This window comes from Piliocolobus tephrosceles, chromosome 19 (genome assembly GCF_002776525.5).
Source record: "Piliocolobus tephrosceles isolate RC106 chromosome 19, ASM277652v3, whole genome shotgun sequence".
NCBI classification, from domain to species: Eukaryota; Metazoa; Chordata; class Mammalia; order Primates; family Cercopithecidae; genus Piliocolobus; species Piliocolobus tephrosceles.
Window position 1 is genome coordinate 35699465 of NC_045452.1, and position 27977 is coordinate 35727441.

General features: G+C 41.6%; 1 protein-coding gene across 1 annotated transcript in view; it reads left to right on the forward strand.

The window, feature by feature from the left end:
- HSF2BP (heat shock transcription factor 2 binding protein) overlaps positions 1–18211 on the forward strand; it is a 29545-nt gene extending 11334 nt beyond the window's left edge. Inside the window, exons 4-7 of the mRNA XM_026447436.1 lie at positions 4404–4507; positions 14493–14642; positions 17448–17580; positions 18113–18211. Coding sequence (XP_026303221.1) covers positions 4404–4507; positions 14493–14642; positions 17448–17580; positions 18113–18123 — 398 coding nt within the window. The 3' untranslated portion in view covers positions 18124–18211. The remainder of the gene's footprint in view (positions 1–4403; positions 4508–14492; positions 14643–17447; positions 17581–18112) is intronic.
- The last annotated feature ends 9766 nt before the right edge of the window (positions 18212–27977 follow it).

A 27977-nucleotide genomic window follows, 5' to 3' on the forward strand; every position in this document is an offset into this window, starting at 1 on the left:
GGAGCAGGAGAAGGGAGAGAGGTACCAAACTTGGTGAGAGGCGTTGCTCTGGACAAGATGCTTGACAGCACCTGTGGCCTCACCCGGAAGGATGAAGCCCAGCAGGGAGGATGGAGTGGGGAGACATGTCCCACCCTTAGTCATCTCCTCCTGTCCTCCAGTTTCCTGCAGGGCTGCTACTGCACCCAACAGGAAGCCGTAGGACGAGGGAGCCCTGTTGCTATGGGACTTCACGTCCGCCTCTTGGGGCACAGATCAGGGTGAAGATTGTCTAGAACACAGGAAAGTAGAGAAAAAAACACTTGGGGAGCTTATGAACAGAGAAGGTGGAAAGGTGGTCAAGATGGAGGGGGAGGAGGCGTGTAGTGTTTGAATATCACCCCTGACCACCCTACTATTCATGTCATGTATGTGTTTCAGTGAATGAAAAGCAAAGTTTCCTGACTCTGGTTTGGGAAATCAACAGAATTAATTTGAGTTCAAGATTGATCTTGGTTTTGTTTTTTTTTTTTTTTTTTTTTTTTTTATGAGATGAAGTCTTGCTCTGTCGCCCAGGCTAAAGTGCAATGGCATGATCTTGGCTCACTGCAACATCCGCCTCCCAGTTTCAAGCAGTCCTCACACCTCAGCCTCCCAAGTAGCTAGGACTATAGGTGTGTGCCACCACGCTGGGCTAATTTTTGTATTTTTAGTAGAGACGGGGTTTCACTATGTTGTCTAGGCTGCTCTTGAACTCCTGACCTCACATACCAGGTGATTAAGAAATGGTAAGATAAATTGACGCCAGTTGTGCAGTTTTCTTTGATTAGTGTGTTAGAAATCCTTCTTTTCATTTCCAGCTTTCTGTACCCTCCCTGTGAATAAGTTGAGTATTAAGAGATACAGCCATTCTCATGTTATTAGGCTTGTATTAAGAAATGATTATTGGCTGCGTGCAGCAGTTCATGCCTGTAATCTCAGCACTTTAGGAGGCCAAGATGGGCAGATCACTTGAGGTCAGGAGTTCAAGACTAGCCTGGCCAACATGGTAAACCCCATCTCTACTAAAAATACAAAAATTAGCCAGGCGTGGTGGCAGGCGCCTGTAGTCCCAGCTACTCAGGAGACTGAGTTGGGAGGATCACTTGAACCTGGGAGACGTTGGTTGCAGTGAGCTGAGATCATGCCATCTCCCCACTGCACTCCAGCCTGGGCAACACAGCAACTCCATCTCAAAAAAAAAAAAAAAAAAAAGGTGGTTTCAGAAGATACATGGATGTTTTAATGGTCTGTGATTTAGTTTGTTTGTAATATTCGCTGTTCGTATTATTTCTGTCTCTGGGTTTAAAAAAAATTACAAAAGTAATATATTCTTACTGTGTAAGAATGAGACATACAGGTAACCAAAGTAGCTGTGTGTTTTTCTTGGTTCAAAGATTAGCAGAAGGAATGTATAAAGAAGTGAAATAAATTTATGTGGCAAATATTTATGTACTGCCTACTGTGTTCCATATAGACATTTGGAGGGTAGGCATAGAAGAAAACATGCAAATCCCTGCCTTCGGGATACTTTTAGGTAGCAGGCACGCAGTGGGCCAAGTTGAAAGTGCAAGGTCAGAGTTCTGTTCCAAGGCAGCAGCAATGCTCCCGTCTGGCCACAAGGCGGCGGCCTCATACAGCAGAAGGGCACTTGCCACCTCCCCAGGAGCCTGGCGTGGATGGGTGTGGCCTCCCTGACTGACCGGAGTTCTGAGATTGCCTACCGTAGAGTCCTAGAGTCAGCTGTTTTAACCCTGTTCTTTTGGTATGTTAACTTACGCTAGGGTTGCGTACAGCTGTCTAGAACAAGTGATTATGAAATTACCATAATGCAAGAGAGCCCTTTTGGGTGGTCAGAGTTACTTCCCACAGGTTTTTACACATAATAAGGGTTGTAGAGATTTCCTATCTCCTTTACCATGTTTGAGTAGTATATAGTTTAATAGTAGAAGCCAAATTTAACAGTTAAATGCAAAGAAAAATTTTAAATCACAGAAATTTCATGTTAATTTTTCGGTTTGTTCTTTTTTGTCTATGACCGTAGGTGGTATTTCATACATGATGATTGTAGTGTGTATGTGTATAAATAATGTATTTCCATTTGACATTGTTACAAATAATGCAAGTATGTAGTTTTTAAAGCATAGTTCTTGCTAGCTGATTTTTTGGCCAGGATTAGGATAAAATCAAGAATTCCAGTAAAAGTCATTGTGGCATAATATTTCTTAAAAAAGCAGAAAATGAAACTGCGATTTGAGGGAGAGGATATAGTCCAAAGGCACTTTGCTCTATTTCTGAGAAACACTTTTTTTTTTTTTGAGAGATGGTGTTCTTACCCTGGCTGTTCTCAAACTCCTGGCCTCAAGCAATCCTCCCACCTCGGCTTTCCGAAGTGCTGGAATTACACAGGCGTAAGCCACTGGGCCTGGCGCCTGAGAAACACATTTTATAAGAAGCTTTGCCAGCCAATTTTATACTGTTTAGCTGGTCTGAATATTTACTTTTAGGCTGTAATCTTTCTTCTAGGACAGGGTCTCTAGAAAATTTAGAGACTAGCTTTATTTCTTCCTCCCTTTATTAAAGTTTCCTTTAGGACTTTGGGGATACATGTGTTCTAAGCAGTCCCCACAATTTTCTTATTCGGGCTTCCTCTTGTCCTCTTGGATCCCTAGATTCGAAAGCCCTACCCCTTCTTGTTTGTTTGCACATAATTGAGGAAGTGTCTGTGAGCTTTTTCTCCTCTAGGGTGGAGTAATGTTCCGTTTTCCAGGCGCCTGGCTCTTTGAGGCTTTCTCACTCATCCCAAGTGAGAGTACAAGAATGAGACAGATAAGCAGAGTTGCCTTGTGTTTTTCTTGGTTCAAGGATTAGGAGAGGGAATGTGTAAAGAAGTAAAATTCCTTGGCCTGGCGCGGTGGCTCAAACCTGTAATCCCAGCACTTTGGGAGGCCGAGATGGGCGGATCACGAGGTCAGGAGATCGAGACCATCCTGGCTAACACTGTGAAACCCCGTCTCTACTAAAAAAAAATACAAAAAACTAGCCGGGCGAGGTGGCGGGCGCCCGTAATCCCAGCTACTCGGGAGGCTGAGGCAGGAGAATGGCGTGAACCCGGGAGGCGGAGCTTGCAGTGAGCTGAGATCCGGCCACTGCACTCCAGCCTGGGTGACAGAGCGAGAGTCCGTCTCAAAAAAAAAACAAAAAAGAAGTGAAATTCCTTCATGTGACAAATATTAGAGCTGCCTTCCATTACTCTCCATTTTTTTTCTCTTTCACATTCCTGTGGATGGGTTCCCTTGTTTGCTGTTGCTGGTCATGTGTTGCATGTTCATTTTATTTTATTGGTGATGAGAGACCAGGTTATTGCCCAGAAGTAGTTCTCAAAGTGTGGGTCCCAGACAGGCAGTGTAAGTCTTACCTGGGAGCTTGTTAGAAATGTAAATTCTCAGGCTCACCTCAGCTGTTCCAAATTGGAAACTCTGTGGATGGGACCAGCTGACTCTGTATGATCAGGTCCTCCAGGGATTCTGGTGGACACTAAAGTTTGAGAATCACTGTCCTAAAGCATCGCTACTTTAATCAGAGACGTTAGACCATTAGCTCTTAGCACCCTCAAATCTTGGTATATGTTGGCATAAAAACTGATGATTTCCTAGCTCTTGAGATCAAACACTTAAAACTTTGTATTATGTATTTGATTTTTTTTGAATGTCAGTATTTCTTCAACATAATATTTTAAATTTAAAGTTGATAATGCTTTTGCTTGGTTTATTGACATGGATTTTTTTGGGATTTTTGTTGATTGTTGTTGACTCATCAACTGAATGAGTGTAGTGGAGAGGAAGTGCTATGTAGTTCCCACTGTTTCACCGTAGCATTTTCTCTTTTTTATCACTGTTATTTCCCTCCTCCAGTGCTGACTACTGCAGTTGTTCCCATTGAGTCAGTCTGCCAGTGGGTGACACTAGCTTTGTGAATCAGCCTGTGCTGGCGCCGTGCACTCCCTGAGCTGCCTTCTGCTTTTCATGGAGTAGCGACAAGTCTGTGCCATGAGACAGTCGGGCTTCTCAGCTCTGCCTTCAATCCTTTAAATAACACATTTTCTTGAAGCCTTGAGTACTGTCTGGCAGTAAAGCGAAGCCTTAAAAACACAGAACAGAAAACCAAAGTCCTTTGTGCTATGGGCTAAAAACTGAGATGAACTTAGAGAACAAGATTTTTAGAATATTGGTTACTCAAGGACAGGTTAGAAGTCAAGAAATGCAGATGTTCTCACCTAAGTAATCAGTGCATGTTTTACTAAGTCAAGACTGGGCAAAATAGATGCTTAGGGAGAGATTAGTGACTTGAAATATCTTGAGTAATTTTGTGTCTCTTTCTCCTAGACCTGGAAAGGAAAGAGCAAGAATTGGAGCAGCTGAAAATGGATTGTGAGCACTTTAAAGCCCGCCTGGAAATCGTGCAGGCCGACAGCATAAGAGACAAGAAGGTACCATGCTCAGGGACAGGCTCTCACCATGCCAGAAAGTGGGGTTGGTTTACAGCCTTTCACTTACAATAAGCAGTGGGTCTGAATTTTTTACTCTTAATCCTCAACCAATTGTATTTGTAAATGTATGTATTCTGAGTGTGTTGGAATGTAGTCGAACAGATGGATTTTATAACCATTTAACACGTAGGTTATTCACTTGGTATCTTCTAACTTTTATGTTTAAAAATCTGCCCTACAACATAAAGATTCATAATTATCTTAGTTCATTTTGTGTTGCTATAACAAAATATCTGAGACTGAGTAACTTATAAAGAAAAGAGGTTTATTTATGTTGAGATTTTGTTGGCTGGAAGGTTTAAGATTGGGCATCTTTTTCTGGTGAGGGCCTCAGGCTGCTTCAAATCATGACAGAAGGGGAGTGGGCTGTGTGACGAGATCACATGATGAGAGAAAGCAAGAGAGAGAAACTGAGGAAGCCAGACTCTTTACCAGCCTGCTCTCAGGGAAACTAATCCATTCCTGTGAGAGCGAGAACTCACTCACCCTCCAGAGAGCACATTAATCGATTCATGAGGAATCCCCTCCCATGACCCATACACCTCCCACTAGGCCCCACCTCTCAAGAGTGCCACATTGGGGATCAAATTTCAACATGGTTTGGATGGGGACAAACCACATCCAAACCATAGCAATAAGAATCTTGAGGGAAAAAAATGTACATAATATCTTATAGCTGGAGATAGCTGTATTAAATCAGAAGTACGTGTAATTAATTTGGGGATTATTATATTTTAACCAGTTATATTTTATATAAATATTAGAGAAACTAATATTTCTTAAAAATTCCTTAACTTTTTGTGTGGCATAACTTCCTTTTCCATACAACTAGAAGTATTCCCACACTCTTTATAAAATTTGGGGCCTGGATATATTTTTAGTTTGAATAATAATAGTACTAACAGGCCAAGTGCAGTGGCTCAAGCCTATAATCCCAGCACTTTGTGAGGCCAGGGTGGGCAGTTCGCTTGCAGTCAGGAGTTCGAGACCAGCCTGGCCAACATGGTCAAACCCGGTCTCTACTAAAAATACAAAAATTAGCCGGGCATAGTAGCAGGTGCCTGTAATCCCAGCTACTTGGGAGGCTGAGGCAGGAGAATTGCCTGAACCCGGGAGGTGGAGGTTGCAGTGAGCCGAAATCGTGCCACTGCACTCCAGCCTGGATGACAAAGTGAGACTCCATCTCAAAAAAAAAAAAAGAAGCCATTCCAGTAAATACATACTGAGAAGGAGGAAACAGCCACGGTAAAGTAGCTTGAAATCACTAGGGTTTTGTTGCCCTGGAACTTGGACCTTAAAATGTGTGAATATTTTACCCATCGATTCCCTATTTATAGTTAAAAATCTTGTTCAATAGTCCAACTTAATACCGAGGGAAGCTCCTGCAAGGTGAATACAGAGTAGCCCGTGCAAGGTGAACACAGAGAGAAGCCCCTGTAAGGTGAACACAGAGGGAGGCTCCTGCAAGGTGAACACAGAGGGAAACCCCTGCAAGGTGGATATAGAGGGAGGCTCCTGCAAAAGGTTGCTGTAACAAGGCCATTTCTCTTCTAGCAGCTGCCTTATCTGTTGCCTTTGCTGTAGTCTCTGTCCAGGCCTGTACAGATCATAAGGAGGGACTCTAAAAACTTATTATTTTTATTTTTTTTGAGTCAGGGTCTTGCTCTATTGCCAGGCTGAAGTGTAGTGGTGCAATAATAGTTGCGGTAGCCTCGATCTCCTGGGCTTAAGCGATCCTTCTCCTTGACCTCCAGAGTGGCTGGGATTACAGAGGTGTGCCAAGACACCCAGCTAAATTAAATTAATTAATTAATTTTTATTTTTTACAAGAACAATTCTATTAAAGTATAATTTTTAAAATAATTTTTAAAATTTTTTATAGAGATGGGGTCTCACTGTGTTGCCCAGGTTGGTCTTGAACTCCTGGGCTCAAGTGATCCTCCTGCTTTGGGCCTCCCAAAGTGCTGGGATTACAGGCATGGGCCACTGCACCTGGCTCTGGAAACTTATTATAGAATTGAGGACCCAGGAAAAAATCCAGGGACTAGATCCTAAGTTAGATTATTGCTAGAAAGTACTTTTTTTTTTTTTTTTGAGACAGTCTTGCTCTGTCGTCCAGGCTGGAGTGCAGTGGCACAATCTCAGCTCACTGCAACCTCCACCTCCTGGATAGCTGGGATTACAGGCGCGTGCCACCACTCCTGGCTAATTTTTGTATTTTTAGTAGAGATGAGGGTTCGCCATGTTGGCCAGGCTGGTCTTGAACTCCTGACCTCAGGTGATCTGTCCACCCTGGCCTCCCGAAGTGCTGGGATTACAGGCGTGAGCCACTGCGCCTGGCTGCTAGTAAGTACTTCTGTATGAGTGAAAAATCACTAGGAAAAGGCATAAAGTATTGAGTTCAGTATGTGAGAAAAGGTCAGAAACAAAGTATGGAACCAAAATCATAAAGTGTGAGCAAGCAGCTTCCGAACCCCTAGAGAAAGGCTATTCAAACAAGGAAGACTTTGTTCCCGGCCATGCTAGAGATATTTCCTCCACAGAGATTTTGTAGGGTCAGTGGAGGAGGTGCACTGGGTCTTGATACCTGCTTATGATGTGAGGAGGCTAGGCCAGGAAAGAGTCCTGGCAGTAGCAATGTTTGGACTCTCGAGGAAAAAGATCCCAGCTTCCTGTTGAAGGCACAACTGTTGCAGAATATTGGCCAGGCGTGGTGGCTCATGCCTGTAATCCCAGCACTTTGGGAGGCCGAGTTAGGCAAATCACAAGGTCAGGAGATCGAGACCATCTTGGCTAACACAGTGAAACCCTGTCTCTAGTAAAAAACAAAACAAACAAACAAACAAAAAACAAAAAATTAGCTGGGCGTGGTGGTGGGCACCTGTAGTCCCAGCTACTCAGGAGGCTGAGGCAGGAGAATGATGTGAACCCGGAAGGCGGAGCTTACAGTGAGCCAAGAAACTTTTAAAATAAAAATTGTGGTTAAGCTAAAATAAGAAATGAACTACAGAAAGATACTGAAGAAATCTTGGGAGTTTTGTGCTTGATAAACTGTTATGTATGAGTATTCCATTAAACAGGAAAATATATCAGAGTTTGATTATTGTTTCTTTAAAGCAGGATTATTGAGGTATATTTTGTACCACAAAATTTTTTTCCATTGTGATTGTAGATATTGTAATTGTATAGTTTGATAGTTTTTAGTAAATTTATACGACTTTTTTTTTTGGTTAAAATTTTTTGGTCCAATCCCACTGGAAACAAAAACAATTTTTTGTATATACTTACAGATTCACTAGAAGTTGCAAAAAGTCCAGGGAAGTGACCTATACCCTTCACCCAGTTTCCTCTAGTGGTGACATCTTGCATAACTGTAGTAGAAGATAAAAACCAGGAAATTGGAATTGGTACAATTAACAGAGCTTTCAACTTTCACCAGTTTTCACCTGGACTTCTTTATATTTCATCACTTCTGAATGTACTCATTTGTGTGTGTGCATATGTACATAGGTCTGTGCAATTTTATGACATTTGTAGATTCATGTAGCTATCACCACACTCACAGAACTGTTCCATCACCATAAGGCTCCTTGGTGCTACCCCTTTATGGCCACATCCACCCCATTCCCTCTGCGTAGCCCCTGGCAATCACTAATACATTTTCCATCTCTCTAATTTTGTTATCTCAAGAATGTCATAACGTGCAATAACCTTTTGAGATTGACTTTTCCTTGAGACAGGGTCTCACTATGTCACCCAGGCAGTGACATGCAGTGGCAGGATCATGGCTTGCTGCATCCTCAACCTCTTGGGCCCAAGCAATCCTCCCATGTCAGCCTCCCAAGTAGCTAGGTCCACAGGCACATGCCACCATGCCCAGCTAATTTTTAATTTTTTTGTAGAGACAGGTTCACTGTGGTGCTCAGGCTGGTCTTGAACCCCTGGGCTCAATTGATCCTTCGGCCTTGTCCTCCCAAAGTGCTGAGATTACAGGCATGAGTCACAGGTGTCTGGCAGAGACTGACTTTCACTCAGATACATCCAAGTTGCATGTATTGTTAGTTTGTTTCTTTTTATTGCCTCATATTTCATGGTATGTATATGTTGCAATTTGTTTGCAATATGTTGCGATTCCTCCACTGAAAGAAGTTTGAATAGTTTCTACGTTTTTTTTTCTACTACTGATAAAGACACTAGTAACATCCATGTATAGATTTTTGCATGAATGTGTGTCTTTATTTTTGTGTAATAAATGCCTGAGAGTACAATTACTGGGTTGTATGGTAAGTGCACATTTAGTTTTGGAAGAAATTGCCAAATTGTTTTCCCGAGTGGCTGTACCATTTTATATTCCCACCAAAAATGTATAAGTGATTCACTTTCTTCATGTCCTAACCAGCATTTGGTGTTATCTCTATTTTGAATTTTAGTCATTTTGATAGGTGTGTTTTGGTTTTAATTTGCATTTCCCTAATAGCTAATTATGTTGAATATCACTTCATGCATTTATTTTCTGTGTATTCTCTTCTATGAAATGTTTTTTTCATGTCTTTTATCCATGTTCTAATTGGATTTTTTCCCTTTTCACTTTTGCGTTTGAGCTCTTGATATATTCTAGACACAAGTCCTTAGCTGAATACATGTTTTGCAAGTCTTTTCTCCCAGTCTGTAGCTGCTCTTTTCATCTTCACAGCTTCTTTCAAAAAGCAAATGTTTCAAATTTTGATGAAGTCCAATTTACTGATTTCTCCTTTTTATGGACTATTTTCTTGTTGTTATGTCTAAGAATTTTTCACATAGCTCTAGGTCCCCACAATTTTCTCCTGTTCTTTTTTCTTAATAGTTTTATAGTTTTACATTGTGCATTTAAGTCTATGATTTATTTTGAGTTAATTTTTGTAGAAGGTAAGAGGGTTAAGTTCAGGTTAATATTTTCTTCTTTGGCTTATCGTTGTCCAGTTGCTTCAGCACTATTTCTCAAAAAGACTCTCTCTCCTTCATTGAATTGCTTTGGCACCTTTGTCAAAATTCAGTCATACCGACCTGGGTCTGTTGTGGGTTCTCTACTCAGGTGCTTTGATCTGTTCCTCCACCAATGATACATTGTTTTGATTACTGTAGTGACATAGTAAGCCTTAACACTGGATAAAATGATTCTTCCAATTTCATTCCTCTGTTTCAGAGTTGCCTTAACTATTCTAGTTCCTTTGCTTTTCCACATACATTTTAGCGTAATCTTGTTTATATCTGCAAAAGCCTTGCTGGAATTTTAATAGAAATTGTGGTGTATTTGTAGATCAGTTTGTAGAGAATTGATATCTTTACTATGTTGAATCTTCCAATTCATAAACATAGCATGTCTGTCCATTTCTTTAAGTTGTCTTTAATTTCTTTCATCAGCAGTTTATAATTATTTTCAGCATCTAGATTTGTGTTAGATTTTTACCTATTTTCAGCATAAACATTTGTATTAGATTTTTACCTAAGTATTTAGTTTTATTTGGAGTAACTGTAAATGGTATTTTTTTTAAATTTTGGTTTCCATTTTTTAGTTAGTACATAGAAATGTGATTGCTTTTTGTTTGTTTATCTTGTCCCCCAGGCTGCAGTGCAGTGGTGTGATCTCGGCTCACTACAGCCTCCGCCTCTCAGGTTCAGGCAATTCTCCTGCCTCAGCCTCTTGAGCAGCTGGAATTACAGGTGCACGACTCCATGCCCGGGTAATTTTTGCATTTTTAGTATAGACACGATTTCATCATGTTGGCCAGGCTAGTCTCGAACTCCTGACCTCAAGTGATCCGCCCGCCTTGGCCTCTCAAAGTACTGGGATTACAGGCGTGAGCCACCACGCCCAGCCCCTGTGGTCTTTTTGAACTCATTTATGACTTCTAGGAGTTCTTTTATAGATTTCTTGAGATTTTCTACATGGACAATCATGTCATCTACAAATAGGGGCTGTTCTAGTTCTTCATTCTGCTTTGTATACCTTTTATTTCTTCAGCTTGCCTTCTTGCGTGGCCAGAACTTCCAGCACTATAGCACTGTGCTAAATAAGAGTGGTGAGAGTAGATGTCTTTGCCTTATTCCTGATCTCAGAGGAAAGTATTCAGTCTTTCAGCATTAATTATGATTTTAGCTGTAGGTTTTTGCAGATGCATTTATAAAATTGAGAAAGTCAGCCGGGCACAGTGGCTCAAGTCTGTAATCCCAGTACTTTGGGAGGCCGAGATGGGCGGGTAATGAGGTCAGGAGATAGAGACCATCCTGGCTAACACAGTGAAACCCTGTCTCTACAAAAAAAATACAAAAAACTAGCCAGGCGAGGTGGCGGGCGTCTGTAGTCCCAGCTACTTGGGAGGCTGAGGCAGGAGAATGGCATAAACCTGGGAGGCGGAGCTTGCAGTGAGCTGAGATCCGGCCATTGCACTCCAGCCTGGGCGACAGCACGAGACTCCTTCTCAAAAAAAAAAAAAAAAAAAAAAAAAAAAAATTGAGACAGTTCCCTTCTATTCCTAGTTTGCTGAGTTCCTTTTTTCTTTTTTTTTTTCTTTTTTCCCAGAGACAGGGCTTCACTCTGCAGCCCAGGCTGGAGTGCAGTAGTGTGATCATAGCTCACTGCAGCCTTGAACTCCTGGGCTCATGGGATCCAATTGCCTGAACCTCTTGAGTCTATAGGCATATGCCACCATGGCCAGCTAATTTTTTTTTTTTTTTTAAGTTTTTGTAGAGATAGGGTCTTGCTGTGTTGCCAAGGCTGGTCTCCACCTCCTCTCTCTTGTCAAGTGAACCTCCCACCTTGGTTCCTTAAAGTGCTGGGATTACAGGCATGAGCCACTGGTCCTGACTAACAATTTTTTATTTTTATTTTTTTATCATGAGTGAGTGTTGGATTTTGTCCAGTAAACTTTTAGAACATTTCCATCACATATCTGTGGCAGTTAGTCCCTGCTCTCTTGCACAGCCCCAGGCAAACACTGATCCACTTTCTGTCTCTTTAGATTTGCCTTTTCTGAATATTTTGTAGTAAAAGAATTATATAATATGTAGTCTTTTGCGTCTGGCATACTGTTCTGAAGGTTTATTCGTGTTGTAGCATACATCATTTATTCTTTTTTATTGCAAAACAAGATTCCATTGGATAGATGTATCACATTTTCTTCATCCATTCACCAGTTGATGGGCATTTAGATTGTTTGCAGTTTCTTTTGTTTTTCTTTTTTATTTTATAGATACAGAGTTTCGCCATGTTGGCCAGGCTGGTCTCGAACTCCTGGCCCCAAGTGATCTGCTCGCCTTGGCCTTCCAAAGTGCTGGGATCACAGGCGTGAGCCACCTTGCCTGGCCTGTTCCAGTTTTTGACTGTTATGAATAATGCCACTACAAACATTTGTGTACAAGTTTTTCTGTGGTCATATGTTTTCATTTTTCTTTTCTTTCTTTTTTTTTTTTGAGACAGGATTTCGCTCGGTCACCCAGGCTGGAGTGCAGTGGTGTGATCTCCACTCACTGCAGCCTCCACCTCCCAGGTTCAAGCAATTCTTCTGCCTCAGCCTCCTGAGTAGCTGGGATTACAGGTGCGTGCCACCACGCCCAGCTAATTTTTGTATTTTTAGTAGAGACGGGGTTTCACCATGTTTGTCAGGTTAGTCTTGAACTCCTGACCTCAAGCAATCCACCTACCTCCACCTCCCAGAATGCTAGGATTACAGGTGTGAGCCACCGCATCCGACCCTGTGATTCATTTTGAATTAATTTTTTTTTGCATATGAATATTCAGTTGTTTTAGCATCAGTTGTTGAAAAGACTATCCTTTTTCCATTGAATTGCATGGGCACCTTTGTTAAAATCAAGTTTTTCAGTGTTTCACTGATCTATACGTCCATCCTTATACCAGTGCCACACTGGTTCTATTTTGGTAGTTTTATAATTTGTTTTTTCCTCTAAATCAGCCACTGTTAGTCTTCTAACATTGTTCTTCTTTTTCAGACAATTTTTTAGATATTCTGAGTCTTTTGCATTTCCATAGAAATTTTAGAATCAGATTATCACTTTGTACAGAAGTCGGCTGAGATTTTGATAGGGATTGTGTTGATCGGTTTGGGAAGAATTGACATCCTACCAATTTTTGAATATGGTATATCCATTTAGCTCTTCTTTACTTTCAGTAATGCTGTGTAGTTTTCATTGTATAGGTCTTGCACTTTAAAAAGTTATTCTTATTTTTGATGTTACTGGGAATGCTATGATTTTGAGGTTTGTTTTTTTTATATATTATTGTACTATGTGTGGAACCCTGCATTGGGGAATATCCTCCTGCACCTACCAAATGTGACTATAGTGAGGAAAGTCCTGCCTGGTTATTCTCAGTAGACTTTTTGTGGTCATGCAGAAAAACTACCATACCCTGACTAATTGAGATGCAGACTGCTGAAGTTGTGAGAAAAGCTAGAATTCCAAAAGGAAGTGCTGTGACGTAGTTTTCTTCGTGTGTCACCATGATTTGTGTTCAGCTACATACACTGGAAGGATGAATCTAGGAGTCCAGATTGTTGTTATAATGAAGACATTGAAAACTCAGAGTTGACAGGTCACATGATGCAGTATTAGCATGTGCCAGAGGTTCAGTGGCCGTTTTTTTCTCAAATACATGTGTGTATATATGTATGAATGTGGACGAATCTCTGTGTGCCAAATGCATTGTCTCCAGGTAACTATGAGCGAGCCACCCTAATCCAAGTTACGAGGTCAACAGTATTGATTTGTGGCCCCAAAGCTCTCTTTTTCCTCCAGGGGGTGAAAAGCCCCCTCTATTTTGTCTTGTATTCATCTCTCTAAAAGAAAATCTACAACATTTAATATACTTTAACTTTGTGGTTTATGTAACTCATTACATTTGGTATACATGAATTTGATTAGGGTTTTGTATTTTTCAGTTTTTGTGTTATTAAATCAGGAAATACTATCACCTTTTAAGGGAATTTTAGGTACCTGGTGCTCGTGGTTGGAGAGGACAGAAAGCCCCACATCACTCCAGTAGTGCACTCAAGGTGAACCCTCAAAGTGTGGTTGTGTTGTTCAGGGTGGCCGTCAGGATGGCCATTCCCTGTGTTTCCCTTGTGAAGAGAGCCATGGCGGAGACTTACCCAGCTACAGGTCACCTCAGACACTGCTGGTGGGAGAGTAGGAAACTCTTCCTAGCCTCCATCTTCTTGTTAGACTGGCACTGGCTTGCTGCACCAGGGCATGAATAGAACTCCCAGCCTTCACAATTCTTTTTGCCCCTCCTCCCTTCTTTCCTATCTGGTCTTAGGTTTTAGGTTTTCTTTCCCTGTTTAGCTTCACAGATTATATTTTATATTTACTGGCACTTGTGGCAATATTCTCATGAGGACTTAAAGATATGTTTATATAGAGTGAGTTTTTCTAAAGTACTTCTTTTTTTACAAATCCTGATGTCCAAGTGCCTTTTATTTGGCGTCTGCCTCTGGCAGATGGTGTTTTTTCAATGGAGTGAGCCATTTGGAGGAGGCAGTCTCCTGTCTTAGAAATGTTGCTCTGTGGGTAAACTGCTTTGTGAGGTTGTTTTTGTTCAGAAGCCTCGGTTGGTGCTGGTTCTGGGTATAGTCACTTGGGGCTTGAGATATTTCATGTAGTTACTTAAAGTAGATGAATTCAGCTCTGTGGGTTTATCAACCATAATATAGTAGTATGTTCTTTCCTCAGATATTTCTCAAATGTTTTTGCCTTTGAAATTTCTTCTGTAGATATAGATTATGACTCTCTTAGGACTGGCTTTCATTTGCAGCTATTTTTTATAATTATACATGCATTTCTTTAATAAATACCTTTGTGAAAGAGGAAATGTAATCAAGATACGTCAAGGTTGAATGCTATTATTTATTTTTCGATTCTGTCTTGCTTTCAGGAGAAACTGGCTCTTCGACAGCAGCTGAATGAAGCGAAGCAGCAACTCCTGCAGCAGGCAGAGTATTGTACAGAAATGGGAGCAGCAGCCTGTACCCTCTTGTGGGGCGTCTCCAGCAGTGAGGAAGTCGTCAAGGCCATTTTGGGAGGAGTAAGTATGGTCAGTGGGCTTTCTAGATATTGTTGATTAATGCTTGTATAACTTAGAGCATATAGCTTATTAAGGCATTTAAAGACTAAGTCCCTATCTTTCCGTTTTCTTTTGTTCATTCATCAGCTAGTTATTGAATACCTATTGTATGTGGTTCATTGTAACCTGATGCAAAGTGAATGAAATAAGCTCCCTTCTCTCCAGGAGACCTTGTGGTATATGTGGACATATTACCACTTCAGTATTAATGCTTTATATGTGTTTAACAAGATCAAAAGTGCTTTTATATGTATTATCTCATGGTTAATATGGTATTTAATTTATTGAATATATGTTCTCTAACATATATACATGTATGTAGATGTGTGTGTTTGTACACACACACGTACATATAGATGCAGTTGAACCTTGAGCAACATGCAGGTTAGGGGCGCTGACCTCCTGTGCAGTCGAAAACCACATAGAACTTTTGACTCTATGGTTGGCTGGAAGCCTTACTGATAACATAAATAGTTGATTAACACATTTTTTGTATGTTAGATCGTCATAAAGATCTTCACCCTCATCATCTTCAAACTGAGTAGATTGAAGAGGAGGAGGAAGAGTTGTTGGGTTGGCCTTGCTGTCTAAGGGGTGGTAGAGCTGGAGGAGGTGGAAGGGGAGGCTGGAGTAGCAGACACACTCAGTGTAACTTTTACTGAAGAAAATTCTTGTGTAAGTGGACCTGTGCAGTTCAAACCCTTGTTTTCAAGGTTCAACTGTGTGTGTGTGAGAGAGACCGTGTGTGTGAGACTGTGAGCGTGTGTGTGTGTGACCGTGTGTGTGTGTGAGCATGTGTGTGTGTGAGCGTGTGTGTGTTGTAGTGTGTGTGTGAGAGACTGGGAGCCTATGTGTGACCATGTATGAGGGGGTGTGTGTGAGCTTGTGTGTGTGTGAACGTTGTGTGTGTGTGTGTTTGTGGGAACATATGTGTGTGTGAGGGCGTGTGTGTGTATATGGAGTGTGTATGTGTGTGAGGAGTGTGAGCATGTGTGTGTGTGAGCGTGTGTCTGTGTGAGCGTGTGTCTGTGGGAGCATGTGTGGGAGCACCTGTGTGTGTGTGTGTGGGGAGCATGTGTGTGCGTGAGCGTGTGTCTGTGTGGGAGCATGTGTGGGAGCACCTATGTGTGTGGGGGGGGAGCATGTGTGTGGTGTGACTGTGTGTGGCCATGTGTGTGGGAGCATCTGTATGAGAGTGTGTGGGCATGTGTGTGTGGGAGCGTGTATGTGTGGGAGCATGTGTGTGGGGGAGTGTATGTGTGTGTATGTGGGAGCATATGTGTGTGTGTGTGGGAGCACGTGTGGGTGGGTGGGAGTGTGTCGGGGAGCGTGTGTGTGTGTGAGCATGTGCACGCACATGTATGCATGCGTGTGGGCGTTTATCAGGGAACCTCAAGGAAGGGGATACATTTGAAATGGGCCTTGATGAATAGGTGGAAATGGCAGAAAATGGGTGGGTTTGTTTTAGGACAGTGAGTACGTCAGTTGACACAGTGGAGAGTTAATGTAGCAGAGTAGTGGGGAGATAAAGCTTAGACGTAGGTTGGGATGTGACTTTGGGACCTTGAATACCGGGTTGATGATTCATCCGGTAGGTGGTAAGACTGGATTTTCCCTAAGGGTTTTTCAGTAAAAGAGTGATAGGATAAGAGCAGAATTTTAGGAAGATTCACCTGACAGTGAGTGAGGATGGATTAGGAGGTGGGGTTGTGGCACATCGGGTCTAGACAGGGTGGCTGATGAGGTGGTCATTCTAGCTGGTCTGGCTGGAGTAAGCTCGGCCCTCTGCAGGGGAGATGGGAAAGAAGGAGCATGTATGAGAGCCATGGCAGTTGAGGCAGATGTGATGGCCGGGCAGAGTGTGTACCTGGAGGGGACAAGAGGAGCCAAAAATGATCAGTGTTTGACTCTGGGACCACAGCGTGATCATGACTGGAAATGAAGGTGAAGGGGGGATGTGGGGCAGAAAACCAGTGGGAAATTACTTACTGCTAATAGAAATAACAGTTGTGTTTGACTTTAGGTGGAAAGACTAAATGTGTTTTTAAAAGTTTGTTGAGCTTTATTAGGTTTAATTTACATACTGTAAGATTATAAATATACAATTTAGTGGTTTTTAGCAAATTTCTAGAGTTGCATTAACCATCACCACAACCCAGTTTTAGATTATTTGATCATCCATGAAGTTTTCTTGTATCATTTGTAAATGCAAATATTTCCATTTTTTTAACTGGGTTAACATGTGCATTGGTTTTAAAATTCTTCTTCAGAACTCTAGCACCCCAAAGGAAGTATCACAAAGGTTCAAGCCTCGAAATGCTTTTTGCCAAGTGATGAAGATTTTAAACTACCAGAGGAGCCAGTCTTTATCTCTTTTACATGTTTCCATTAAGATTCTGTTTTTGAAAAAAATTATGCTAAAGGTTTGAGCACCTCTGGTTTAATGCCCAGAACAAATAGCATGTTTTTCGAGTATATTTTTAATTACATTTTGAGTGAATTCTTCCCGTTTTCTTTCATCGTCACGTACGTTTGTCCTGTTTCATGTATCTGCGTATGAAGAGCCCACCGATCTTCAGGTAGTTTTTGTTGCTCCTGCATGCCTCAAGCTGCTTTCTCTGTTCTTTTAATGGGAACTTTTAATGAGGGAATAGATTTTATAATATTCTGTAATTAAAACTAGAATCTTCTGTATCCTGAACTTTTAAAATGTTTTCACACTAGTGTCTGTAAAAGGATATGACACTTTGATTTCCAAACTTTCAGGATAAAGCTCTGAAGTTTTTCAGCATCACTGGTCAAACAATGGAGAGTTTTGTGAAGTCACTGGATGGTGATATCAAGGAACTTGATTCGGATGAAAATCAGTTTGTTTTTGCTCTGGCTGGAATTGTAACAAGTAAGTGCAAGCATACCTTGGAGATATTGCATGTTTGGTTCCAGGCCACTGCAATAAAGGAAATATTGCAATAACAAACGAGTCACATGAATTGTTTTGTTTTCCCAGTGTATATACAAATTATGTTTATACTGCAGTCTGTTATATGTACAATAGCATTATGTCTAATAAACAATGTACAAACTTTAATTAGAAAATTCTTTATTGCTGAAAATGCTAATGATCATCTGAGCCTTCAGCGAGTTACAAGTTTTTGCTGGTAGAGGGTCTTGCCGTGATATCGGTGACTGCTAACTGATCAAGGTGGTAGTTACTAAAGGTTGGGGTGGCTGTGGAAATTTCTTAAAATGAGGCAACAGTGAAGTTTGCCACATCGATTAACTCTTCCTTTCGTATAAGATTTCTATGTAGCGTGTGATGCTATTTTATAGCGTTTTTTCCACAGCAGAACATCTTTCAAAATTGGAGTCAGCCCTCTCAAACTTGTCAACTAGGTTTATGTAATATTTTGAATCCTTTGTTCTCATTTCAGCGATGTCTTAGCATCTTCACCAAGAGTAGATTCCAACTCAAGAAACCAGTTTCTTTGTTCTTCCATAAGAAGCAACTCATCTGTCGTTTCTGTCACCACGTCTGTAGTTACTTACTTCACTGAAGTCATGAACCCTTCAAAGTCATCCATGAGGATTGAAATCAACTTCTTGCAAACTCCTGTTAATGTTGTTATATTGACCTCCTCCCATGAATCATGAATATTCTTTTTTTTTTTTTCTGTTTTTTTGAGATGGAATTTTCACTCTTGTTGCCCAGGCTGGAGTGCAATGGTGCGATCTTGGCTCACTGCAACCTCTGCCTCCTTGGTTCAAGTGATTGTCCTGCCTCAGCCTCCTGAGTGACTGGGACTACAGGCATGTGCCACCATGCCCGGCTAATTTTCTATTTTTACTGGAGATGGGGTTTCTCCATGTTGGCCAGGCTGGTCTCAAACTCCTGACCTTAGGTGATCCGCCCTTCTTAGCCTGCCAAAGTGCTGGGATTACAGGCGTGAGCCACTGCGCCCGGCCGAATCATGAATATTCTTAATGGCATCTAGAGTGGTGAATCTTTTTTAGAAGGTTTTCAGTTGACTTCATCCAGATCCATCAGAGGAATCACTGTCTGTGGCAGCTGTAGCCTATGGAATGTAGTTCTTAAAAAAATTGGACTTGAAAGTTGAAATTTCTTTTTGATGTATGAGCTGAAGAATAGATCTTGTTTTAGCAGGCATGGAGTCAGCATCACTCTCCTCGCACCTCTCCATCATGGCTCTGATTGACTAGGTGCATTATCAAGGAACAGTAGTATTTGGAACGAAATCTTTTTTTCTGAGCAGTAGGTCTCAACAGTGGGCTTAAAATATTCAGAAAACCATGCTGTAAACAGGTGTGCTGTCATCCAGGCTTTGTTTTTCTATTTCTAGAGCATAGGCAAGAGTAGATTTAGCATAATTTTAAAGGGCTGTAGTATTTTCAGAATGGTTAAATGAGCATTGACTTTAAATGAGCATTGACTTCAATTGAAGTCACCAGCACCATTAGCCCCTAACAAGAGAGTCAGCCTGTCTTCTGATGCTTTAAAGTCAGGCATTGACTTTTCTCTGGCAGTGAAAGTCCTAGATGGCATCTTCTTCCAATAGAAAGCTATTTTGTCTACATTGAAAATCCCTTGTTTAGTGCAACCACCCTCGGCAATGATCTTAGCTAGATCTTCTGGATAACTTGCTGCAGCTTCTCCATCAGCACTTGCTGCTGTACGTTGTACCTTTATGTTATAGAGACAACTTTTTTCCTTAAACCTCATGAAGCAAGCTGTACTAGCTTTCAGCTTTTCTTCTGCAGCTTCCTCACCCCTGTCAGCCTTCATAGAATTGAAGAGCATTAGGGCTTTTCTCTGGATTAGGCTCTGGCTTAAGGGGTTTTTGATGATTTTTGATCTTCTATCTAGAATACTTAGGCTTTCTCCATATCAGCAATAAGGCTGTTTTGCTTTCTTATCATTCATGTGTTCACTGGAATAGAGCTTTTAATTTCTATTAAGAACTTTGCAATTACAGTCATAACTTGGCTGTTTGGTGCAAGAAGTCTAACTTTCAGCAGGTCTCAGCTTTGGCCATGCCTTCTTCACTCAGCTTAATCATTTCTAGCTTTTTCTTTCAGACGTGTACCTCTTTCTTTTGCTTGAACATTTAGAGGTCATTGTAGGGTTATTAACTGACCTAATTTCAATATTGTTGTGTCTCAGGGAATAGCAGGGTCTTAGGAGAGGGAGAGAGATGAGAATGGCCAGTCATTGGAACAGTCAGAAGATTAGTAACATGTATTGATTAAATTTGCTGTCTTACGTGGGTGTGGTTCATGGTGCCCCAAAACAATTACAGTGGTAACATCAAAGATCACTGATCATGGATGACCATAACAGATGTAATAATAATGAAAAGTTTAAACTATTGGAAGAATTACCAAAATGTGGCACAGAGACATGAAGTAAGCACATACTGTTGGAAAAATGGCACCAACAGACTTGCTCAGTGCAGGGTTGCCACATTCCTTCAATTTGTGAAAAAACAGTGTCTGCAAAGCACAATAAAGTGAATGTAATAAAATGAAGTGTGCCTGTAATTCATGTCAGCTGTAGTGACTATTGTAGAGACTGGTGTTTACAGTCAGGGTTGAGAGTTTGTAAACATCTCTGGAGTGTTTTCAGATATTAACGCTGGGGAGCACCCTGGAGAATGTGATTCCATAGATCTGGGATAGGTACCAATAGGTACCAGGTGTGTTTATTTTGGAACATCACCCCAGGTGATTCTGATAAATATCAGTTATTAAGAATGAATGATCTGAAGGAAACAGATGAGTTTGCGTGTTCTGCGTAGTTATGTACCTTGACAGAAAAAAAAAAAACTAAGTGTAGCTGCTTTTATTCAGAATCATAATTTTACCGTCTAGCTAGCTAAAGTAACTGAGCTGAAACTGAGCTCTTTGCTATTGTTTTAGTATAATAATTATATAATCCCAAAAACCTAAATTGCTTCTTCAGTAAAATTCTCCTAAAAGATAATAAAGTAAACCTTTCCCTGAGAGTTATGATAAAATTCCGTATCAGAACTGTCCTAAGGGATAAAGTCCAGGGACTAAATAATTTCTTAGTATAGGGGCCCGGCACGGTGGCTCATGCCTGTAGTCCCAGCATTTTGGGAGGCTTGAGGTGAGTGGATCACTTGAAGTCAGGAGGAGTTCGGGACCAGCCTGGCCAACATGGGGAAACCCCGTCTCTACTAAAAATACAGAAACATTAGCCAGGCGTGGTGGTGGGCACCTGTAATCTGAGCTACCCGGGAGGCCGAGGCAGGAGAATCACTTGAACCTGGGAGGTGGAGGTTGTAGTGAGCTGAGATTGCGCCACTGCACTCCAGTCTGGGTGACAGAGCACAACTCCGTCTCAAAAAAAAAAAAAATTGGTATAGAAAGGTGGAATGTGCTAGTGAGTATTGAGACTCTTTGTTCTGAAGTCAGTGAAATGGTTCAATACATTGCTGTGACTTAGCCTTAAATAATGAGATTCAGAAAACAAGACTAAGTACAGAGTTTATTTGTGCACAGCGCTTGACAGTGGCCACTCAGAAACACCAACTTCAAACCAATGGGGTCAGGGTTCCAAGGTGAAGATTTCACTGATATAGGCAGAGAGAGAAGTTCCAGCAGGATTAGAACATTTTCCATACAAGACTAGTGTGTGTGCCACAGTGATTTGACTGTTTACAGATTGCTACATTCCAAGGAGGGTTATCTGAGGAAGTCTTATCTCCAGCAGTGTGGTCTTAATTATTTACAGGAAAGAAAAAGACAGAATTTGCAGCTGCATAGCTACATTCCTCACAAGGGTTGAGATAATTTAAAGTCCCAACAGCTTTGAGTTTGAATTACTTAATTTCAGACTGTTTTTTTTACATTGATCTTTAATCTCTGCTTTATTATTATTTTCCCATGCTGTTCTTAAGAAAATTCTCTGCTGTTAAAGAGAGAGAAAATTTTATTTTCCTTATGGTATTATCCTTCTTTTATTGAAATCCTAATGGGGCAGGTCCTGTGTAGACATTTGTTTCTTAATCCCTTAAAACTTGATGATAGTTCTTGCGGGGTGGATGCTGAGATTGTGATGTTTTCTGGCTCTTACTCCAGTGCAGGGCAGCATTCTGCACGTTCATCTTGGCACCTACAGTTGTAGCAGGCTTGCATTGCCTTCCCTGTAAAAAAATTGTTTGAAGGTTGTCTTTTAACAGAAGGCATTTGCAAATTTAATGATTTGCGTTTTCTTCTCTTTGCAAGTGACCCCAAAGGCTTATGACCTATGCGACTTGTCGTTCTTATGACCTATGCGACTTGTCGTTTTGCTGGTTGTGAATTTGAGCTGCCTGAATTGCTGGCTGGCATGCTGGTGAGGCCATGGGCTGAGAGTGAAGCTGCTCTGTTGCCCAGCATTCAGGCTCGGCGTGGCTTTGTTTTTCTGTGCTTGTGGTGGTTTACATAGGAACTCTTATGAAGAGTTGGATAGTGGGCACTTGTATTTGCACGTTAATGAATTTGACTGGGAAGAATGTTTTATTAAAGTGCTGATTTGCAGAGGCCTTGGGGGCTTATGAGTCTCAAATACCAAGACTATTCTGTGGGGTAGGTAATAGAGACCATGGGTTAGCTGTCAAATGGATTCTTGTCCTTCTAAAACAAATGTTCTTTTTAAAATTTTACATACAGTGAATTCATTCTTTAGTTGTTTTTTTTTTTTTTTTAAACCTTTTTGCAGTTCTATAAATTTCTACGAAAGTGTACGGTCGCTTACCTACCACAATTAGGTTGTGGAACTCCTATTCCTTCCCCCAGACTGCCTGCACCCCATCCTTCTGTAGTCCAGTTCTCCACTCATCACCAGCCCAAGGCAGCCACTGATTTTGTGATTTGTTCAGTATTTTAGCTGGATTTTTTTTTCTACCTTGTATGGTGTCCAGCATATGCCCCAGGTGAGCAAGTGCTTGCTTCATGTGTCTGCTTGGAGACTGCTGCCTTTCCTCATTTTTCAGATTGGTTGGCTGGTGTCCAGCCTTAGCTCTCTAGTGTATTCAAGAAAACCTGTGATTTTGGTAAATTATCTCTCCCTCTGCCCCCGGAAAGAATGGGGTAGCTGTCACCAGTTTTCTGTGTCCTAAGCTGAAGCTGGAAATCAGGAATTTATGTAAACATTGAAATTGTTAAATTTCCACCCAACTGTAGTCACTGTTGTTTGGTGACAGGTTAGTGTAGTGCGGAGGAGGTTTGGCCGAGCAGATTTGCTTCCTAGGATGTCAGTTCTCTGGACATCTGCAGGGTGGAATAGTAACATCTGCTCTAATTACTTTACATATTGTGAATCTTCTACTGAACCGTGATAAACGATAGCACATTGACAGCAATGTGATTGTTTCCAGTAACTTGGATAAGAGGGCAAATGAAGAGCATGAAAGAGATGGAAATCTTCACAGTCCTGTGAAGATTAACTGCTTAACTTGCTAGTGAAAACTTTTCTAAATGGTTTTTCTGTTTTTCAGTGATTTGAAAATCATGATTGTATTCCTTGTCTGTGGTTTATGTATTCAAATAATATTAGATAATAACTGCAGCATCAAAATTACTTTTTGATGATTGATACTTTGGGGGCAGGACTGGATCCAGCTTAGTCTTCCAGGGACCTTCCTAGTTACAAAGTTACCAGCAGAGCACCTTTGTGTCAGTGACCATGGCTGTTCTTGGTCTGCCAGTCCTTCCTCCTCCACACACTCACACCAACACATGGAGGCATGTGGTGTGCAGAAAAGGCCAGGTGGGGCTTGAGGTCCCGTGTCCACTGCTGCTTCTGCCACTGACTAACCCTGTATTCTTGAATATATGACCTTCGGTTTTTGTCTTCTGAGAAGAGTCTGACACTACATGACAATTATGGTATCCCAGTCCTAGAATTGTGTGACTCTGCCTGTGGAAGAAGAAGGTGCCAGTTTTGAGCTTCAACTTACTGGTCTTCTGATGTCAGAGTCTAAGTCAGCAGTGAAGGGTCAATGAACAGGCATTTGGGTTGTTTCCACCTTTTGGCTGTTGTGGATAATGCTGATATGAGCATTCGTGTAGAAGTTTATGTGTGGATGTATGTTTCAGTTCTTCTTGGTATCTACCTTGGGGTCGGAATAGCAGGGTGTGGTAACTCTGTTTAGCTTTTTGAGGAACTGCTAGACAGGTTTCCACAGTGACTGTACCATTTTATGTGCTGGTGGCTGCCTTTCCCCATGTCTTCCGAACAGCCCATCTTTTTCTAGGTGTGCAGGAGTCCTTGTTGCTGTTTTTGGTTCTTTGAGCACCCATTTGTTTCTCGTGTACCTTGAACTCTAGGAGAGATCATTAGCGTGGTCCTGGTTTCCCCATTGTGGTTGAACCTCCTGAAAGGTGAGGTTGGTTTGGAGAGAGTTGATTTACAACTTGAGCACTGATCAACATGATTTTTTCCTCTGTTTTTTGGAATCATCCATTGAATCATCTGTCAGGACAATGGCTGAACAGAAACTTTTAAGACTCTAGGCAACAGGTAGCAAACAAATATAATTTGAGGCACTATAAGAAGGAAGACCGCTCTGGAACCTTGACCCAGATGACTGCATCACCAGCCTGGTATTGACTCTGTACTTTTAAGATAAGACCCTCTCGAAAAACAGCATGAAGTCAGGCTTTTGTATGGGAGTGTTGTCTACAAGATCTCTTCTGGGCATGGACACTTGTTGGACTATGGAGATAACCTTGAGGCTCTCTGGCATCAGGCAGGTATAATAAAGGGCTGGGGTGAGAGTATTACGTTGATGTACTGTCATATGAGAAGGAAAAAGTAATGCTGCTTCATAATCAGTTGGCTAGAAGAAAAGTGTCGGGTTCAATTAGCAACAGGGATTATCTGGTTTGTGGTGCCATTAGGTTTCAAGGTGATCTACTACGAGGCCTGAAGACTTTTTTGAGTGTAGCTGAGCTGCAGTGGCTCTGAGACAAGGCAGCTATAAGTCCTGGCTCCTGGATCCAGGGACAGGCTGATGGGCAGTGGGCTTTTCAGGTGTGCCCTGGAGTAGCATGGCTCACCCTTGACACCATAATTCTCTGTTTTGGGGGCTGTCCTATGCGTTGTAGGTTATTTAGCAGCATCCCTGGTATCTTCCCATTAGAGGCATCCCCTAAGTGTGGCAGCCAAAAATGTCTCCAAATACTGCTTGGGACAGAATCATGTCCCTTCCTCCTCCCATGCCACTTTGAGAACCACTGCCCCAGAGCATGGCATAATCTTTCATGTGTATAGATGGAAAGATTTATGATAGTCTGGGATATTAGAGGCCGTCATTGAGAGGATTTTGAAAGCACCGAAGGTTTTTAGGTCTCCGTTTTCCATGGACATGGTTCTTACATTTTCAATGTAGTCTAATCATATAGCAGTCTTCCTAATTTAGAAAAATTGGATATCTATTATGTACAATATCCAATTAATCACAGAAGTTTTCTTAATTGTCTTTCAGTGATTGGTCTTGGAAAATTTGTAGTCTTTCCTTAGATAAGGTCCTTCCTTCTGTTGACAGAGTATGGATTCGATACGGGTCATTGTTCTGTGGAATTGGAGTTTTCCCTTAAAAACATACTTCTTTTTAGGTAGCTGAGTGAGAAGATAAACACAGCCTTACAGGTTTCCAGATTAATGGAATGTAAGAAGAGATCATGTATGTTTTAGGTGAGAATGACCCCATGGGGCTCTAGGTGTCCTTTGCATGGGTGTAGCTGGGTTTAAGACTTGAGAGAAGTAGGCCGGGCGTGATGACTCACGCCTATAATCCCAGCAGTTTATGAGGCTTAGGTGAGTGGATCACCTGAGGTTAGGAGTTTGAGACCAGCCTGACCAACATGGTGAAACCCCGTCTCTACTAAAAATACAAAAATCAGCCGGGCATGGTGGCAGGCGCCTGTAATCCCAGCTACTCAGGAGGCTGAGGCAGGAGAATCACTTGAACCTGGGAGGTGGAGGTTGCAGTGAGCCGAGATTGTGCCACTGCACTCCAACCTGGGTGACAGAGCAAGATTCCATCTGAAAAAAAAAAAAACTTGAGAGAAGTAGACTAGAATTCCAGTGAGTGATATAACTTCCTGGGTAATCGTTGATTTTTCCAGGTAAAGGCAAATAAGTTTGCCATCTGTTTTTTTTTTTTTTTTGAGACACAGTCTCACTCTGTCACCCAGGCTGGCATGCACCACCATGCCCAGCTAATTTTTGTATTTTTAATAGAGACGAGGTTTTGCCATGTTGACCAGGCTGCTCTCAAACTCCTGACCTCAGGTGATCTGCCCACCTCTGCCTCCCAAAGTGCTGGGTTTACAGGCGTGAGCTACTGTGCCTGGCCACGTTTGCCATCTTTATAGAATGGGACACTAAAGAAACCTGAGCACCACTCTGTTCTGTAAAGAATTAGGCTTCAGGTGGGGTGAAGAGAAGATGGTGTTTGGGTAAGATACGACATTGAAATGCAGAATGATTATTTTGCTGCTTGTTTGCAGATCTTGGACAAATCAATATCCCTGACCACTAGTTTTTTTTTTTTTTTTTAAACAGGTAATGTTAGGTGATTGCAGGAACTGGTACAAGGAATGATTAGTCCTTTCTCTATTAAGCTGGTCACAGCTGGCCCAAGAGCTTCCATAGCTTTAGTTCTAGACGGTATCGAGGTAGTTCAGGCAAGCTGGGCACGGTGGTACATGCCTTTAGTCCCAGATACTCAGGAGGCTGAGGCGGGAGGACCATTGAGCCCAGGAGTTCAGTCCTGCCTTGAGCTATGATTGCACCTGCATTCCAGCCTGGGCAACAGAGTGAGACCCTGTCTCTTAACAATAACAACAAAGTAGTTTAGGTAAAGATGTAGAAGACTCCATCTGGACTCTTTTGGGCTTTGCTCCAGTTATTCGTGTATGTCCATAGAATCTTTTCCTCATAGGGATTCTGGGACCGTAGTTAAAGCTTCGGTTATTTCTTGAATCATATGTAGTGTGAGCAAATTAACGTTCAGATCAGCTATACTTTGTGTATTTGAGAATTTTCTGTAATTTCTTAAAATCATCTTTCTGTAGTACTGTTTATCTGCAAATTCCATTTGCAAATTAAATTTGTATCTATTAAATTTTGCAGGGGTTGTGTCCCAGAGAAGGAAGAAATAATTCTTCTAATAATAGCCCAGAGTAACAGTTACAGGTTGGGAGAGATGAGAGGTGCTGGGAATCTTCCTTTTTTGAGAGTGCAATATTTTTGAGGGAGAAATTCTGAACAAATTGGAAGCGCAGGGACTATGCTTGTAGATAAGCTGTAGGAATGATGAAACTTTTGTAAGGAGCTGTTTTCTTCATGGTGGATCAACAGGTCATAGAATTTGGCTAGAAGTGAAGCTGTGTCACTGTTTGCTTTACCATTGATTTTTCTATGACTGGCCTTCCTACCATTGGCCACTCCACAGTGGAACCTTAGCTAAGCTGGTGGAGGCAGGTTTGGTAGGCAAAGGCATCGATAGGGTTTAAGGAAGGTGGGACTGCCTCCCTGGGAGTCGCTAGGCCACTATAGACTAACAGCAGCAAATGGAGGACAGTAGGTTCAGTTCTCTCACATAGCCCTCAGGTTACAGGGGCTTCTCTCTAGTCTGACTTTTTGTCATAGAAGCCAGATCACCCACAGTAGGAAAGAAACGGAATTCTAGGAGCCATTGTCCAGCAGAACTGGGCCGGCCTTCCAACTCTGAGGAGGTTTCCGTAGAGCACAGAGGCAAAGTTCTGCTCGTGCTTATGGCTACTTGTATATATTCTTTGGATAAATGTCTATTCCAAGTCCATTGCCTATTTTTTTTCGTTAAAAAAAAATAGATGTATATATTTTGGGGGTACATGCGATAAGTTGATACATTCATATAATGTATAAAGATCAAATCAGGATAATTGGTATATCCATTCCCTTAAATATTTATCCTCTCTTTATGCTAGGAACATTTGAATTATTCTCTTCTAGCTATTCTGAAATGTGCAATAGTTGTTGTTAACTATAATCACCCTACAGATATATTGAACACTAGCTCTTATTTCTATATCTGTTTATTTGTACCAGTTAATCAGCATCTCTTCATCCCCTTCCCAGCCACCCTTCCTGGCCTCTGGTAGCTCCCATTCTACTCTCTGTCTTCATGAGGTCTACTTTTTTAGCTCCCATATATGAGTGAGAACATGTGGTATTTGTCTTTCTGGGCCTGGCTTATTTCACTTAACATAATGACCTCCAGT